The 18217-nt window shown below is 45.0% G+C and overlaps 1 protein-coding gene across 1 annotated transcript in view; it reads right to left on the bottom strand.

Annotated features, from left to right (window-relative positions):
* The window catches only part of LOC132360361 (OTU domain-containing protein 7A-like), a 381868-nt gene that overhangs the window by 73731 nt on the left and 289920 nt on the right, over positions 1–18217 (bottom strand). The window contains exon 6 of the mRNA XM_059915424.1: positions 11206–11424. Coding sequence (XP_059771407.1) covers positions 11206–11424 — 219 coding nt within the window. The remainder of the gene's footprint in view (positions 1–11205; positions 11425–18217) is intronic.

Genomic DNA, 18217 nt, shown 5'->3' with positions numbered 1-18217 from the left:
AGAAGCCGCATAGCACAGGGAGATCAGCTGGGTGCTTTGTGACCACCTAGAGGGGTGGGATAGGGAGGGTGGGAGGGAGGGAGATGCAACAGGGAAGAGATATGGGAACATATGTATATGTATAACTGATTCACTTTGTTATAAAGCAGAAACTAACACACCATTGTAAAGCAATTATACTCTAATAAAGATGTTAAAAAAAAAGGAATACTTATACTAGAATAAAGTATTAGTTGTTTATCTGAAACGCAAAAAAATCCAAAAAACCTAATGGGAACATTACAGGAAATGAAAGATCAATATTTCTCATGAACATCGATGTCAAAATCCTAATCAAAACACTAGCAAATCAAATTTAGCTATATACAAAAGGCATGATATCATAACTAAATGAGGTTTACTCCAGGAATGTACGAGTGGGTAAACATTTGAAAATCAACAATATAATCCACCAGTGTACTGAAAAAAAGGAGGAAAATCATATGATCACTTCAACAGATGAAGAAAAAGCATTTGATAACTTTCAACATCATTTATGAATGATAAAAACATAGCAAACTAGGAATGGAAGGTAACTGCCTTAATCTGATATGTAGTACCTACAAAAATGCTACAGCTAACATCATATTTAATGGTGAAATAGTACAAATTTCTCTCTGAGACTGGAAACTAGCCAAGGATATCTGCTATTAACTCTCCAATTCAAAAATTTCCTGGAGGGTCTACCCAATGCAACAAGACAAAAAGAACCACCCCCCCACCAACTGGAAAGGAAAAAATAAAACTATCATTCTTTGCGGTTTATAGGTCATGAACCTAGAAAGTCCAAAAGATTCTACAAATTACTAGAATTTATAAGTAAATTTAGAAAGGTTCCAGAATACAAGATCAATAAATAAGAAGAAATTGTATTTCTATATCTCAGCTGTTGCTGGCATTTTAAAGATGTTTTTTACAATAAAAAAATACATAAAATGCATAGAGATAATCTAATGAATAACATTCAAGTCCTTTACTTTGAAAACTAAAAAATATTTGTGAGAGAATTAAGGAACATACCATGCCCATGACTAGGAGATTTAATATTGCAGAGATATCAATTTTCTCTCAATTGATCTATAGATTAATTTATATGTAATTAACTTACATAGGTTCCATATTAAATATATAATTATTCTATATAGAGTTCATATACATTAATTTATATAGAAATGCAAAGGCTGTGAATAGCAAAGACAAATCATAAGAAGAAAAACAAAGCTGGAGGACTTACACTGCATGGTAAGACTTAAACTGTGGTCATTTTGTTCCAAGGACAGAAACACCAATGGAACAAAATAAAGTCTGAGTCACACCACACATATACAATCACCTGCTTTATGTCAAAGTTTACCTTGCAGCATAATAGAGAAAGAATGGTTTCAACAATGGTACCAGGGCAGGTGTGTAAACATATGGGAAAACGGACTTTCACCACATGTCACACCATATATAAAAGTTATTTTTAGGTGGGTTGTAGATTTAAATGTGAAAGGCAGGAGTTTTTATCTTCAGAAACCTGGGGAAGGCAAATATTTCTTAAACCAAAATAGAAGTTCTCAAAGTAAAGAAAAAAAAGGTAAATTTAACTACTTTAGTATTAAGATCATCTGTTCATTAAAGTGTATCAGTCAGAGAGTAAAAGGGCAGCCCATAGAGTGGGTGGAGGTATTTGTGATACACATCTGATAAAGGACTCATATTCAGAATGTATAAGGAATTCCCACAAATCAATCAAAAAGACAAAGGTAAAAATGGGCAAAAACCTGAAAAGGCACCCAACAAAAGAGGATATCCAAATGGCCAGTAACATGAAAAGGTACTCAACTTTATCAGCCATCAGAAAATAAAAATTAAAGCCACTATGGGACTACCACACTTCCAACACAGTGACCAAAATGGAAAGACAAAAAATGCGGACTATCCAGAACCCTTAACAGTGGAAGAGCGAATTGGTACATCCACACTTCAGAAAACTATTTGAAAAACTGTTATAAAGCTGAATATATGTAAATCCTATAATTCAGCAATACTGTAATAGGGAAGAAACTTTGTATTCTATTACAAATTAATCACTAGAGGGATGTTTCCTCTAAGCTTAAATTATACATAATGGCCCATCTCTGCGAATCCTGCCTCCCAGGTAATGAGCATTAAGCTAAAATTCCTCTGTTTAGCTCACAGGAAACATCCTGACCAGGCCCACCTGTGAATAACTGCTGGAGGAAGAAATTAACACCTCCCCTCCGGAGGCTGATGGGAACCAGGAAGTGTTTGACTTTACTCCCTCCCCTTTTAGTATAGAAGAAGCCTGAATTCTAAGTCAGGCAAGATGATTTTTGGGACACAAGTCCACCATCTTCTTGGTTAGCTGGCTTTCCAAATAAAGTTGTTATCCCTTGCCCCAACAATTCGTCTTTCGATTTATTGGCCTGTTGTGCTGAGAGCAGTACGAGCTTGGACTCCGTAACAATACCACTCCTAGGTATATATCTTCAGAAACATATTCATGTGTTCATTGAAAACATGTACAAGAATTCCATAGTGGCACTCTTTACAATAATCAAAAATTGGAAACAACCCAACTGTTAGGGACTGAATGTGTCCCCCCATATTCGTATGTTGAAGCCCTAACCCTGGTGTGGCTGTATTTGGAGATGGGGCCTCTAAGGGAGTAATTAACGTTAAATGAGGTCAGAAGGGTGGGGCCCTGATCTGAACAGGATCAATGTCCTTGTAAGAGACACCAGAGAGCTCGTTCTGCCTCCCTTTCTCCCCTGAGGGTCTTTCACAGGAAAGACCACATGAAGACAAGAAGGTGCTTGTATACAAGCCGGGAGGAAAGCCCTCACCAGAAACAGGATCAGTTGGCGCCTTGATCTGGGACTTCCAGCCTCCAGGACTGATAGGAAATACATTTCTGTTGTTTAAGCCGCCCAGTCTGTGGTGTTTTATTATGGCAGCCCGGATTGACCATGACACCAAATGTCCATCATAATATGATGCATAAATAATTTGTAGTATGTGCACATAGGCACATCTTGTTTTATTGCGCTTGGCTTTAGTGCGCTTTTTACAAACTGAACGTTTGTGGCAACCCTGCGTCAAGCAAGTCTATCAGCAGCATTTTCCAGCAGCATTTTCTCTAACTGTGTCTCTGGGTCACATTTTGGTAATTCTCACAATATATCAAACTTTTTCATTATTATTATATTATTACAGTGATCTGTGATCAGTGATCTTTGATGTTACTACTATGACTCACGAAGACTCAGATGATGGTTAGCATTTCTTTAGCAATAAAGTATTCTTTAATTAAGGTATGTACATTGGTTTATTAAGTGTGCTGTTGCACGATATAGTATAAACATGACTGTTATATGCACCGGAAAACCAAAAAATTCGTGAGGCTTTCTTTGTTGCATTATTCGCTTTACTGCGGTGGTCTGGAACCAGACCTGAAAAATCAGAGGTCTGCCTGTACATTGCAACACTAATTATGAGAAAAAATGAACTATAATTACACTTAACAACATGGATGCACCTCTCATACCCCTCAGGGACCAGCAGCGCCCCTGCTCCCCCTGTCACTTCTGAACCATCTCTCCTCCCTCCAGACTTGCCCCCTCCCTCTGGGGACCCACACCAGCGACGTGCCGGGCATACTTAGCACCGTCAACTTTCTGTCACTGCCCCTCAGTCCTGGAGATATGGGACCTTGGTGCAGGGACTGCCAGCCACCTCCTCCCCGGTCACTTCCCAGGGGTTTGAACGAGCACTTATTTTCAGTGGTGTCCCAAGCACGTTTAATCCTTGCCCCAGGTTGCTGTATGTCTGTACTGCATCAGGTACCCCACGGGCTCTCTGCAGGTGTGTCTACCTTTGGCAGAACTGCATCTCTGTGCCGGGCTTGGGCTCAGGGTGGCTGATACACACTGGGAGATGGGGTCTGGGGGCCCCAGGCCTCCCGTGTGCTGATGGGAGGACGGAGAGAAAGTGTGACCTGAGCTCGAGGGAGACAGCGACATTACACCAGGCCAGGTGTGGGGCTGTCCTGCCCAGAGGGAGGGGAACACACTCCCGTGACTTACAGAAGCCGCTTTATCTGATCCCACTCTCATCGTCTAGAGCACAGATTTCTTCTTTTCTTTCCCATTCACCTCACGATCTGAGAACCTAATGTAACTAGCGCTGTCTCCCTGCAATGATTCAAGGCTCTCCCTGGGGCTTCTCAGAAATCAGGGAAAGCACCTACATTTCGGGGTGGGAATGCCACCTGAAAAGGTGCCCCTTTGATACAATTCAGACAGTGTTCTTGACAAATTCTCATTCTAAGCCCCCTCCTCTTCACCACCACGCTCACCTTCTAGAAAATATGTCCCAGGGTTGGTCACCAATGTGTTCCCAGGTCAGGGAGAGGATGCCTTGGAAATCAGCATGTGTGGCAGATGACACTTCATTATCTTCAAAAACTTAAGCACTAATTAACTGCTCATATATGTCAAATAGGGCACCCCATGAAGCCAGGCTTAACCAGACAGAATCTGCTGCCATCAGACCCTAAGCCCCCTCCTCCAGGGGAGATGTTTCCCCACCTTGCCCAGGACTCTGGACACAGGAGGGGAAGCACAGGGGTGTGAATTCGCCAGCACCGCATCTTTCATCTTGAAGTAATCTTGCACACTAGAAGTTATCCTTCATCTAGAAGGAATCTCCTACACCTAGAATTAACCTTTTGTGATCTGAGAATTAATGCCATCTTCAACAAGGCATCTTCCCTAGACATGCTACCTTTCATTCACATTTCTTATGGGAAATTTATCATTTTCTAAATATCAATTCAGCCCACATATTCAGTCACACTTTGCACATAATTGAATCACAACAAGACTTAGTTATGTGGCTAGGGGATGGAAGGCAAGATTTTAGTGGTTTGATTTAAGGTCCTGGAAGTTAAGACTCTTACCTAGTTGAGAGCATTCCTGGGGCTGTTAGTCAGCTGTGGCTACCGTGGAAGATCACCCAGCTATGGTAAATGCCAGCACCTTCCAGCCTGTGGAGAACCAAAAGTGGCCCAGTGCTATTCTAACATCTCCAGCTGGATCCAGAATGGGATGCCCAAGATAAAGGATTTTTCGCAGGAGCAGTGGGATTGAGAATACGGTTCAAAGTTCCTATTCCAAGCTTGGACAGGGTGGTAATTCACATCTCCCCACACAATGACTTCATTTAAGAACAGAAAAAATAACATGGGAATGAATACTGTGAATGTTAAAAAACAAAAACGAAATCTTGAGCTCCTGCAGAGACGAAAATCAGATGAACATCACTAAGGGAAGGCTGTGGTATTACGTAGTGGTGAGGGGCCGCCATTAATCACTTATTCTGCCTTTTCCAAGTAACATGATAACAGGACCACTTAATTTGGGTGGTTACCGCACAGTTTAAAATAAGATGTCATATGTACCACAATGTTCATTGCAGCACTATTTACAATAGCCAGGACATGGAAGCAACCTAAGTGTCCATTGACAGATGAATGGATAAAGAAGATGTGGCACATATATACAATGGAATATTACTCAGCCATAAAAAGAAACTAAATTGAGTTATTTGTAGTAAGGTGGATGGACCTAGAGTCTGTCATACAGAGTGAAGTAAGTCAGAAAGAGAAAAACAAATACCATATGTTAACACATATATATGGAATCTAAAAAAAAACGAAAATGGTTCTGAAGAACCTAGGGGCAGGACAGGAATAAAGACACAGACGTAGAGAATGGACTTGAGGACACGGGGAAGGGGAAGGGTAAGCTGGGACAAAGTGAGAGAGTGGCATGGACATATATACACTACCAAATGTAAAATAGATAGCTAGTGGGAAGCAGCCGCATAGCACAGGGAGATCAGCTCAGTGCTTTGTGACCACCTAGACAGGTGGGATAAGGAGGGTGGGAGGGAGACACAAGAGGGAGGGGATATGGGTATATATGTAAACGTATAGATGATTCACTTTGTTATACAGCAGAAACTAATGCACCATTGTAAAGCAATTATACTCCAATGAAGATGCTAAAAAAGAAAAGATGTCATTTTGCCTGTCACCCATGAAGACACTTAGATGAAAGAAAACAATGGGACAATTCTCTAGCAGAAAGACGAGCACATTTTTGCCCTAAACATGACCCTGTGATTCCCTTTAATATCCCTGCCCTTCTGCAGCCACCCCACCCACCCAGGGCCACTGACCTCCCTTCTCTGGGCATCACTGTGCTGTGCACGTGCTTCTGAGATTTCCTCCAATGGGACTGTGATGATTTGCTCCTGGTCTGTCTCCCTTATGTTTCTGCCCACGCTCCAGACTCCCTCCTCCACCTGGTACCCAACAGTGCACAGGGCTGTGTCAGGGGTGTTGTGGGAGGCCCCTACGATGGGCGCATCCCTCTTGCAGATTTCATCCCACACTAACTCCCATATTTGCATCCTTAGCCCAGACTGTTCCTGAGCTCCACACCCACATGTTCAACTGGACAGCAACTTTCCAAGTCTCACCAGGATCTCAGACTTTGCTTCTCCATCCCCCCCAACCCCTCCTCCAGGGGTCTGCATCTCCGCACGGCACTGCCATCTACCCATGTGCTAAAGGCAACATTCTCGGGGTCACGCTCGACACCTCTCTTTCTGCCATTGCCCCATCCAATCCATCAGCGAGACCTGCAGGTCTTTCCTCAAAACAGATCCTGCCTTCACATCTAGCTTCTTCTTATCACCTCCACTGCTACCCCCATGGCGCTGGGCTAACGCAGCAGCTACCCCCACCCCACCCCCGCTCCCCGCTCTTCCTGCTCCTTTTTCCTCTGCAGAGTCCACTCTCAACACGGCAGCCAGGACGTGTCAGTGTGAATCCAAACATGTCACCACCCCTTCTCAAAGCCCTCCTGGGGCTGCACAGCCTCCCTACTGTGAACCCCAAGGCTCAGGAGTGCTCCCTGGCCCCTGCTACCATTCTCTCACCTTCCTTTCCAACCCCTCCAGCCCTCACTCCATCTGCTCCCACATCCTGCCTTACTTAAATGTGCCAAGGCTTTGATGGTGTCCCATGGCTCATTCCTCCCTGCCCTCAAGAGCCCTGCCTTGTGCTCCCTCCCTCCACCTCAGAGCCCCTACCTCGTGGCCTCATGCCATATTGATGGCCTACCTTATGACCTTTCTTCCCCACTAGAACTTCATCTCCATGAGGGCAGCAATTTCACCTGGGACAGGTCGTTCGCAGCGATGGGACACCCAGCACCTGGATGGGGTGTCTGTGGGAGTGCAGGTCAAGCTTGCCTTGGCTGAATCTGTCTTGGCAGCTGTCCTGCCTCCGACTTTAAGATGGAAGGAAGTGAGGCTCTAGGGGGCCTCTCAGCTGACTTGGGATAAGGCGGGGCTGGGCTGACTCACATGAAAACCTGCACATCTTAGGGCTTCTCTGCCAGATTTGCTCCAATCCAACTCTCCTCCCGTGGAGACAGACTCAACACCACAACTCAAAGGTGTCCCCACACTCTCTGATGTCTAGACCTCAGTGTCCCGTGTGTGCAGTAGCTGCTGTATGCAGACATGCCTCTGCCTTTGGATCTACGAACTCGCTGGAGCATCACACCATCTCAATCACACTGTGGGGGTGTCCCAAAGGGGTGCCAGATGTTACTTCCCATGATCTCTGCGTCTTCTTACATGTGAATGCAGCAGGATAACCCAGTTGAGAAACAAATGCTTTCTTGCATTCTCATCTTCCTTCCTCTCTCAGGAGGTCAGCGGTTTTATGTCCTGAAAATCTGGCCCTCCTGTTGTCCCCGACTGTCATGGGGTGGGAGTAGGTCATGCCCTCCGGGGTTTTAAGGCCCGAGGAGAATGGCACTACCTCTCCTGTGGGAGGTGAAGCTTCACTACTCGATACACAGACTCCTCAAACAGGTGGGGCTGCCCACGTGCCTTGGGGAGCTGGGGGACCATTCTGGACACCCGCCCTATGCCGGGCTCCGAGGGAGTGGAGCTGGGTCCCCGGGAGGGACAGCTGGACCATAGGCAACACAGGCCATCTTCTTGGCCCATTTTCTTTCTTTTCTTTTTTTCTTTTTTATAAATTTATTTATTTTATTTTATTTTTGGCTGCGTTGGGTCTTCGTTGCTGCATGCGTGATTTCTCTAGTTGCGGTGAGCGGGGGCTACTCTTCGTTGCGGTGCACGGGCTTCTCATTGTAGTGGCTTCTCTTGTTGAGGAGCACAGGCTCTAGGCGCGTGGGCTTCAGTGGTTGCAGCATGTGGGTTCAGTAGTTGTGGCATGTGGGCTCTAGAGCGCAGGCTCAGTAGTTGTGGTGCATGGGCTTAGTTGCTCCGCGACATGTGGGATCTTCCCGGACCAGGGCTCGAACCCGTGTCCCCTGCATTGGCAGGCGGATTCTTAACCACTGCGGCAGCAGGGAAGTCCTTGGCCCATTTTCTGGACCACGTGAGCCCTGGGTTCCCGTCCAGCCCCCAGGGAGGGGTAAGTGCCCCACCCTGAGGCCCTGGGACAGAGTTTATATTTCCTTCCAAACACAACTTGAATTATGTCTTGAACAAGTAGATATTTTTCACTAAATTTTTTTGACATCTGTATTTCCATCTCCCATGAACACAGTAAATAATATTGATTATCAATGGTTGATTCACAACAATCTGAGCACTAATTACTGGATGAAGGAATGGACACGCTACACCTGGCCACACCAAGCAGCTTTCTCCCCACTGTTCCTCGGTGGAGCTCTGTCTGCCCCACGGAGAGTGACAGCAGGGCCCGAGGGGCGCAGCCTGGGCCACCTCCCAGCGCCTGGCCTCCTCACTCAGCCGGGGTGGGGGGCTGAGCGGGACTCGCCGGCCTCAGCCAGTATCTCCACCAGGATCTGGGCACAGAAAGAGCCTGAAGGATGATTGGGTCTACTGCTTAAAGAGAAGTTCAGAGAAGTTGATGGACGGTGGGGGCGGGGAGTGGAGAGGAATGAACGTTTATTCTGCCCTCTGTGATTTTCCAGTCCTCACCTCCCTGTCCTCATGGAACCCTGACGTTCAGACCCTCCCTGCCCGGGATCACATTCCTGAAGGCCGGGGCACCAGTCGGCCTCCCCAAGGCCTCCTGCGGCATTGACGGGGTGCTGTCCGCAGCCCCGGGTGGGCCACCCTGCTGTCCCTTCTCTCCATCCTCTTGGCACATGATGGAAATAAGGTACTGTGGGCGAATGTAGCATCTTAACTCCTTAAGTTTGGGTTTTTAAAAGGTGTTTTCCAAAATTGGATAGTTAGAGTAAAATGCACCCTTTGAAAATGCTGGTCTGGGAGGTAAAATGTAAGTGATAAAAATTAATATGTGATCTATGGAAAAAAATAACAGAAAAGACCTTCCAAAGGAGCAAGGGCTCTTGCTGAGCATGACAAAGCTGGAGGAAAAGGCTGGCACGGTGGACCCCATGCCCTTTACCAGGACTCGAGCTTTATTTTTTTTAATATTTATTTATTTATTTGGCTGCATCAGGTCTTAGTTGACGCACGCAGGATCTTTTGTTGTGGCATCTGCGCTTCTCTCTAGCTGTGATGCATGGGCTCCAGAGCGCGTGGGCTCTGTAGTTGTGGCGCGTGGGCTTAGTTGCCCCGTGGCAGGTGGGATCTTAGTTCCCCCACCAGGGATTGAACCCGCGCCCCCTGCATTGGAAGGCGGATTCTCAACCACTGGACCACCAGGGAAGTCCCAGGACTCAGCTTAAATGAGGCAGCAATTACCGGTGCTACTGGCAACGCTCGGGGCTGAACTTTGTCAAGGTCTCGGCTGCCGTACCCTTCAAGAGAAATTAGCTCATGAAATTTTTTCTTTCTTAACCTAAAGCAATTTTCCCTTCTCTATGAACAGTGACTCTTTGGTTTAAAATATCTCATCTGAATTACTCTCAAAGAGGCATCTTTAAAATAACCAGCCTCCAGAGGGAGGGCTTTAAGATTGCAGGTAATCTAGAGAGGCTGTTTTATGTTTGTTGATCAGTCAAAGACCTGGAGGTAAGACAGAGCCAGGTGTGGGTGTCAGTCTCTGGGTTGCTTTTGGCAGCTGTGCAGCAGCCGAGAAAATGATTTTTCCCTGGTCACAACATCAGATCCAACACAGTTATCAGGATTGCGGATCCTGTTCTCAAAGCAAAGCCGCCACGGGTGAGGCCCCCGAGCCCTGCGCTGAGACCTGCCCGCCTGGTTGCCTAGCACAAGTAAGGCCCCACTAACCACCGACCCCTCTTTACCTGCGTGGATTTTGTGCCCCCATGGGAGGTGCACAGGGGCCTGAGAGGAAGGGCATAGAATCCTCTACATGCATGTCTGAGAAACCCCTGAACATGTGACTGCGCAAAGATTTACAATGCAAATGATTATGAGTGAGAAAGGGGCCGCGCTTCTCAGGAAGAACCAACATCTGTTGCAGAATTTGTTTGGAACTAGTTATTTTATCCTTAGGCACTCCAGAGAAGACAAGTTTTGGTTTGCTCCCTGAATCTCATCCTCATCAGGATGTCAGAGAAACATTAAGGAGAGGGAGGAAACCAAAGTCAAGTTTTATGTTTCCTTAACCTGGAGGCTGGGGTGCCGGTGAGGGTGGGAGTGGGGCTTGGGGGAGGGCAGGGGGGAGGGCAGGAGACAGGCAGCTCGGTAGGGCACGTGCTAACAGCTCAGCCTCACCAGCCCGGCATCCGTCTTCCCCAAGTCTTTGCAGACTGGAGCACTGAGGCTCAAAGAGGTCACCTAACCTGCCTGTGTCCACAGGAATTGACAGGGTCTCTTATTTCTCTCCAAGCACAGGGTCTTTCTTCTCTTTTGTTCCGCACCCAACTGGGGGGCAGGGATTGGATGGCAAAGGAGAGAAGTAAGGCAAAGCAGCCTGGGGTTCTCTTTGTAGGGGGGCTGACCTGGCCAGGCCGTATTAGTGACAAAGGGAACACTCAGGAGATCTGGGCACCACGTGGTCCTCGCCCCACATCCACCGGCGCCAGGCTAGGGCCGGGCAGGGCCCGCAGGCACCCGAGCCCGACAGCGTGTGGAGCCGGATCGCGCATCCCTCTTGCTCCCGCCCCTCCTCCCGACCAGGCGGACCTGCCTGGGGGTACTTACCCGCCTGCTCCAGAGCCACCATGGTCGCCTGCTCGATCAAGTCTCGCTCTACGAAGCTCCGGAAGTCCTCGCTGTACACGCTCAGGTCCGGCAGCTGGAACGTGTAGATGGGCATCTCCAGTGGGAACTGCTCGCTGCTGCACTCGCTCGCCACGTGGGACCGCGCCAGGGACACGATGGCCGAGCTGGCGTGGGAGATCCCGCGCGAGAGCCGCTTCTCTGCGGGGGTGGGGGGAGGGAGACGAGGGGGGTTGAGAGATGCGGGCCTCTGCATGCACACACGACACATCCCACACGTGTGCACACGACACGTGCACACATGCTCACACACGTGCATGTACACACGACACACATCCCACATGTGACCATATACACATGACACACCCCACCCGTGTGCACACATACACGTGCGTGCACACATGACACACACGTGTAAACACACATGACACACTCATGCGGCACACATACACATGCACACACACACACACCACACACAGAGGCACACCCATGGACACCCATACACCCATTACCCCCCGCACCAGCCCTGCCACCCTCCCAGTGTTCTCTGCAGGCCTCCCTCATGCTGGGCTAACATCACCACAACCTGGCACATGGCACTTAGTCATGAAACCACTTAGAAGGAGGCCAAGGGTAAGTCCACCACACAAATATTCAGCATCCTTAAAGATCACCAGACTTGCTTCCTGGGTCTTAAGTTACATGGAATTCAGCTCAGCAGAGCTGCCCTCCTCTGGAATGAAATGCTACATGGGGGACTGCCTTTGTTTTTATGCATTTATATTTTTAAAGTGAGAAGCAATCCACTCGGCTTCCTCCACTGAGGCTTGTATTTTAAGATAGGTCACCTTTATTAAAGTTACTGTGATAAACACATCCCGCACGAAGATTCCCAGGACACAAATATTAAGCCGTTACATGCTTCTCTGCCTGGATTTTCTGTTGCCATGGCAATCTCAAAAAATGATGGTCTTATTCTGCCTAGGCTTTCCAACAAGGGATGAGAAGTGCAGTGTAGAATATCTCTAAAGTACAACAGTTACTTTACTAGGAAGGCGATCATCTGATCTAAATGTCACAGCCAAAAAGTAATGTATTTGAAAACATACTTGTTTTTTAAAGCCCTGTGCTTAATAGCTAAAGAATTCTTAAATATGTGATGTTAGGAATAGGTTTTTTTTTTTTTTTACAATCAATATTTGTAATAACGAAGAGCAAAAGCAAGGCAGTAGTCCTCTTTCAGTTTTGCCCAGAAAACAAAATTCAGACTGGCATTTCAATGAATATTGTCTAAACCCTTTGGCAAATTCATCAGTACCTGTAACCACTTAAGCTGTACGGATTCCCACTCACATTAGCCTGCTCACAGGTCAGGTTCTGTGCTCTGCTGATGCCTCTCTGAGGCATGCTTCTGCCCTCCTGTGCTGGCAGGAAACCCATGCCCATGTCTTCATCCAGAATGGGAGCTCTATTCCCCCACATGCAAGAGCAGTGTACAGCACTGCTGTTAAAGTAATTTTGCTAAGCAGATGAAAAACAAGAGGCTTCTGATCCTGGGGTAAGTTAGTTTTAAGTTCAAAGTTAATTCTCAGAACCCTCACGTATTTGCATGGTATGTCTCAGAGACAGTGTCTGTCTATCAAACGGATAGTTTTGATACACCTTCAATTTCATTCTGATATGAACTCAAGGTGTTTAAGTATGTTGTATTTTGAAGAAGGATGAGAAGAGAGAGCAGACCAAACAGTCCATGCGGAAGAGGAGCCGCAGAGCACGTGGGCCAGCCGGTTGTCCTGTGCCTGGTCCAGTTCCCCCAGTGCGGGATCAGAGGAGACCCCATGCCCCTCTGCCCCTCACAAGCCTTGCTGAGGTCACATCTCTTGCTTTCTGGAATCTGGGAAAGTAGGAACTGCCCCATCCTTTGGGACCCGATGGGTTGCTCAAACACCCGAGGTGACGTGAACCCGCACTACTCCCAACAGAGGAATGTGCTGGGCGGGGTCATCCATACGCCTTCTTGGCTTATCAATCAGCACCTATTGCCAATTGATGAGGACCTTGGAAACGTTGTGACTCGCAGTGTAATATGATGCTATTAAGCCATTCCAAATGTTAAATGTTTGGAGTCTTCACATGAAGACTTCACATGAAGGGAAAAAGTCTTTTTGAACTAAAAGTGAATTATGTTGAAGATCATATAACAAGAAACATACACTCCTAATTCTAACTCCTCCCAACTACCACATCCATGAATGTATATATGTAATCACACACACACACACACACACACACACACACACATACACACACAAACTGATTCTCTAAACATGAACACAGCAATCCTTCTTTTGGAAGTATAAATAAAACAGGAATTCCCATGCTCAAAGTTATGCCCCAGAAAAATACAGAGAGCTTTTAAAAAAATAGTGAGGGAATATACAGAATTTCCCAACCCTTGACAAAGCCAACTCAAACATCTATGATTTAGTGTAGCAGAGGGAACTATATTCAATACCCTGTGATGAACTATAATGGAAAAGAATATAAAAAAGATGTATACATATGTATAGCTGAATCACTCTGCTGCATAGCAGAAATTAACACATTATAAATCAACTATACTTCAATTAAAAAAATAAATTAAAAAAAACCAAAACAAACAAACAAACAAACAAAAAACCATCTATGATTTAGGCCAGGGGATGTGTATTAACTCTGTTTTCTTATTTTCTGTATTCTTGAGGCTCTGGCATCCAGGGCCTTCGTGAATGGGGAGAAGATTTCCCTACAGAATTAGCCAATTCTTAGAGATACCAAGGACTCACGCAGGAGCACATCTTTCCTATGCAAACCAACCAGCTCAGAGCCCATACTCTGGATCACCTCCTCTATCTGGTTCTTACACCGGCAAGCCATGTTCCTGCCCTAATTACCCCAGGCCCAGGTGCCAGACAACGAGAGATGGCCCCTATGCCCCAGAGAGCCACAGAAATTACTCAAACTGGCAGTCCTAAGTCTGTTTACCCTGCCTTATCTTTCCCACAGAAACACAATACAGGCTCCTGCCCTTGTTTTCCTCTGTCCCCTCGGCCTCCTGATCATCCCTGGTGCTTCCCCGTGTGTCCCTTCAGGGTGAGCCATGCCTCCTGTTTCTAGGGAACTGTGAGTATAAGAACCTCTTCCCCTAAGATAGCCATGTCCATGTCTGCGTGTCTCACTATACCTGATTAAAACAAATCCGGGGTGTATTTTAAAGCAGGTAGACAAAACTTTTCTAAAAGGGACAGATATAAATATTTAAGGCTTTGTGGGCCATACAATTCTCAGTCACAACTACTCAACTCTGTCTTTGTAGCATTAAAGCAGCCATAGACAGTGAATAAATAATAAATAAATAAAGCAGCCATAGACAGCCGTAGACAGCAAATAAATAAATAAAGTTTTATGGGTTCCAATAAAACTTTATTAAAAAAACAGGCAGTGGCCAGATTTGGTTCATGAGTCATTGTTGCTGATTTAGAATTTAGAATATGGAGGGCTTTATTTTCCATTTTAGGGCACTGTGATTTCAGGAAGAATTCAATTAAAGGATATATAGATCTAATGCAGAAATTACAATTTCTGTTTTATTAAAAATACATATGTTTGCTCACAAGGCTCAGTTAATGAAATTATCTTATGATAGACTTCTCTTTTTTTTTCCCCTTAAATAATATCTGATAAAAATCAGATAGCAGCAGGTATCAGTATAAGGCCCTGATTCTGGAATCTGTGTGAAAACAGAGAGAAGGATCCTTCTAGCCCCTTCCCTGGGAGGGTGAGAGAATGGTTTAGATTGTTTGCCACTCGAAAAGGGCAGGAACTGCCAAGTTGTCAGCTCTCTGGATTTCCACTGTATGAGAGATGTCAGGAGGAGGTCCTGTGTGGTTCTGAAGGAACACACAGTCACAGAAGGCCTGGGGGAAAGACTGAACCAAATGATTAGAAGAGGTGGTTCCAACCAGAGACAGATCTAAGGGCAGAATGAAGGAGAACTTAAGAACAATACAACAAGATTGACAAGTCAGTGACCACAACTCAGCACCCTCTTCCTAACCCACCCAGGAAGCCCACAGGAGCAGAACAGTGGGAGGGGGCTGGGTTGCATGGGTGGGGGCTGAGGGCAGGTGTTCTGGCTGTGCCTTTCCTCTCCCCAGCTAGCCCTTGGTGGCTCACTGCCTGAACCATCACCACCACAGCATGGGCCAGCCCCACCTTGGCCAAAGCCAGCTGGAGGAGCATCAGGGCAATGCTCATGCTCAGCTGGGACGGGGCACCAACCATGACGGGCACAGGTGGGCTGGCCAGGCCTGGAGCCTTCCCTCTTCTCTCCTACACCCACTGTGAGCTGACAGTTAGAATAGAAGGTGGTAGCCCCTGCAAATGAGCAATTTCTAGAACAGATGATGTGAGAGGTTCCCTAAGGAATAAAGCCAACTGTGGGGAAGAGAGCCAGTGGAGAACATTTTGAGCCCATATTAAAGCATTCAGAACTCACCAACTTGAGTGTGCTTCCCCCCATGCTCTCATTCACAGGAAGGCAAACCAGAGCCCATGCCTTTGTCCCTTTCCCCTGATACCACGAGCTAAGATGGCTGGTAACTGCAAGGTGCTGTGTGTTCACAGGGAAAACTTAGGAAACATCTGAGCAGTGCAAACACAGTTACAGAAAGTCCACAAAGTACCCGGGGCTGGAATGCACAAGGAGGACATGATTTTAAAGTAAGCCTAGTAGATGGGACTTCCCTGGCGGCCCAATGGTTGACTTCACCTTCCAATGCAGGGGGTGCGGGTTCAAGCCCTGGTCAGGGAGATAAGATCCCACATGCCTCGTGGCCAAAAAACCAAAACATAAGACAGAAGCAATATTGTAACAAATTCAATAAAGAATTGAAAAAAAATAAAGTAAGCCTAGTAAATATGTTCAAAGAGAGAGAATATGAGAATGTGAAATAGTAATAATAATGAGAAAGGCTAATTTGGAATGAAATAATGTGAATGCTGATTAACAGAATGGATTCATGTGAAGAATAAATTAGGATGTTAGAAGAGCAAGTCAAGGAAATCTCTTAGAAGATGTGAAATTAAGATGCAAGAAGACAATGGAGGAATGGAATGGTTCTAAAGGAAAATAATTTGGACCCAGAATTCTTATTCCACTAAACAAAAATTTAAGTATGTCATGTAAACTCCTTTAGGTACTGACAGCATTAGGAGATTGATCATGCAAAAATTCTTTTAGAAAATAGTCTTTGAAAAAGTATTCTTTCAGCAAAAGATAAATGTGAGTAAATAAAGAAGTTGATTGTGGTCTAAACAACAACAAAAAGAACCTAAATATGTTTGAGGGCACATGGAGTCAGGAGGGAGAAGATAAAAACAAAGACACATGTCTTTTTCAGGGTAAAATATAGTTGTTGATAAGTTTTAAAAATTAATAGAGAGAAAACCTAAATATAGGTTTTAATAGAACAGGGGAAAGTATAACATAAGGAGAATGTATAACTTTCAAAGCAGTTGAAAAATTTAATTAGCCAGAAAAGATAGAAAAGGAGAAAGATACATACAAAAAGCATGGCAAATAAAACACACAACATAAAGTAGCACAGATATGACAATAATAAAAATAAAGTAAGTGGATTAAATTCACTGCTTAAAAGACAGAGACTCTTGGATTGGATAATAAAATAATACCTGATGATAAATTACTTCCAAGAATCACATTTGATATAAAAGGATGAGGAAAGGTTGAAATAATGGCTGAAAAAATGTTATTCCAAACATGAACCAACAGAAAGGCAGAGTAGAGGTTTAACATCAACTAAAACAGATTTAAAGATAAAAACAGGGACTTCCCTGGTGGTCCAGTGGTATAGAATCCGCCTTCCAATGCAGGGGACACGGGTTCAATCCTTGGTTGGGGAACAAAGATCCCACATGCTGCGGGGCAACTAAGCCCGCACACCACAACTACTGAGCTCATGTGCCTCAATTAGAGCCCACATGCCTCCAAGCACAGAGCCCACGTGCTCTGGAGCCTGCATGCCACAACTAGAGAAGAGAAAACCCCCACGCCACAACTAGAGAGAAGTCTGCTTGACAAAACGAAGAGCCTGCATGTCGCAATGAAAGATCCCGCATGCCTCAATGAAGATCCTGCATGCTGCAACTAAGACTCAATGCAGCCAAAAATAAAAAAAAATAAAAAAATAAAAAAGATAAAAACAATTATGTGGGACAAAGAGACACTCTATATATTGGTAACAAAGCATATTAGAGCCAGATGACCTAACAATTATGGATACATATGCACCTACCAATATATCCCCAAAGCGTAGTGGAAAGGATGAAGCTAAGAGAAGAAACAGGTAATAAGTATTAAACTTTCTAACTCAAGTGTGGCTTTTCTAGACAACAGAGTAAGCATAGAAGAATAATCCAAGATAGAGATTCCAATGTAGCTTGAATAATAAGGCTGAGCTAACAGAAACAGACAACATTGACTCACAACAGTTTGGGAGGGTTGACCTAATGCAATAGGAGAAGTGGAATTCACTGTGTAAATATTAAGAGGAATATTAAATTATTTCAGATCCTATGATTATATATTTAGAAAACCCAAGATATTCTCTGAGAACAAACAATTAGTATTAATAAGAGAACTTATGTAATGACTGGATAAAAGATAAATATACAAAAAGTAAGTTGCTTTTCTCTGTGCCTAAACTCTTAACAGAATGTGAATAAATGCAGTGGTATATGCAATGTTCTTGAATGGAAAAACAATATTACAATATGCTAATTATTCCTAAAATAAAATAAAAATCCAATCCAATTCCAATCAGAATTCCAATTTTAAGGTTACTATGGTAGACTAAATATCCAAAAATAGTGAAAAAGTTTTGGAAAAGAACAGCAATAAAGGAACTTGCCTTTGCAGAGAGTAATACTATAT

Source organism: Balaenoptera ricei, chromosome 2 (assembly GCF_028023285.1).
Source record: "Balaenoptera ricei isolate mBalRic1 chromosome 2, mBalRic1.hap2, whole genome shotgun sequence".
Lineage (NCBI taxonomy): Eukaryota > Metazoa > Chordata > Mammalia > Artiodactyla > Balaenopteridae > Balaenoptera > Balaenoptera ricei.
The sequence above is the reverse complement of the archived record's forward strand: the minus strand, read 5'-3'. Positions and strand labels throughout refer to the sequence as shown.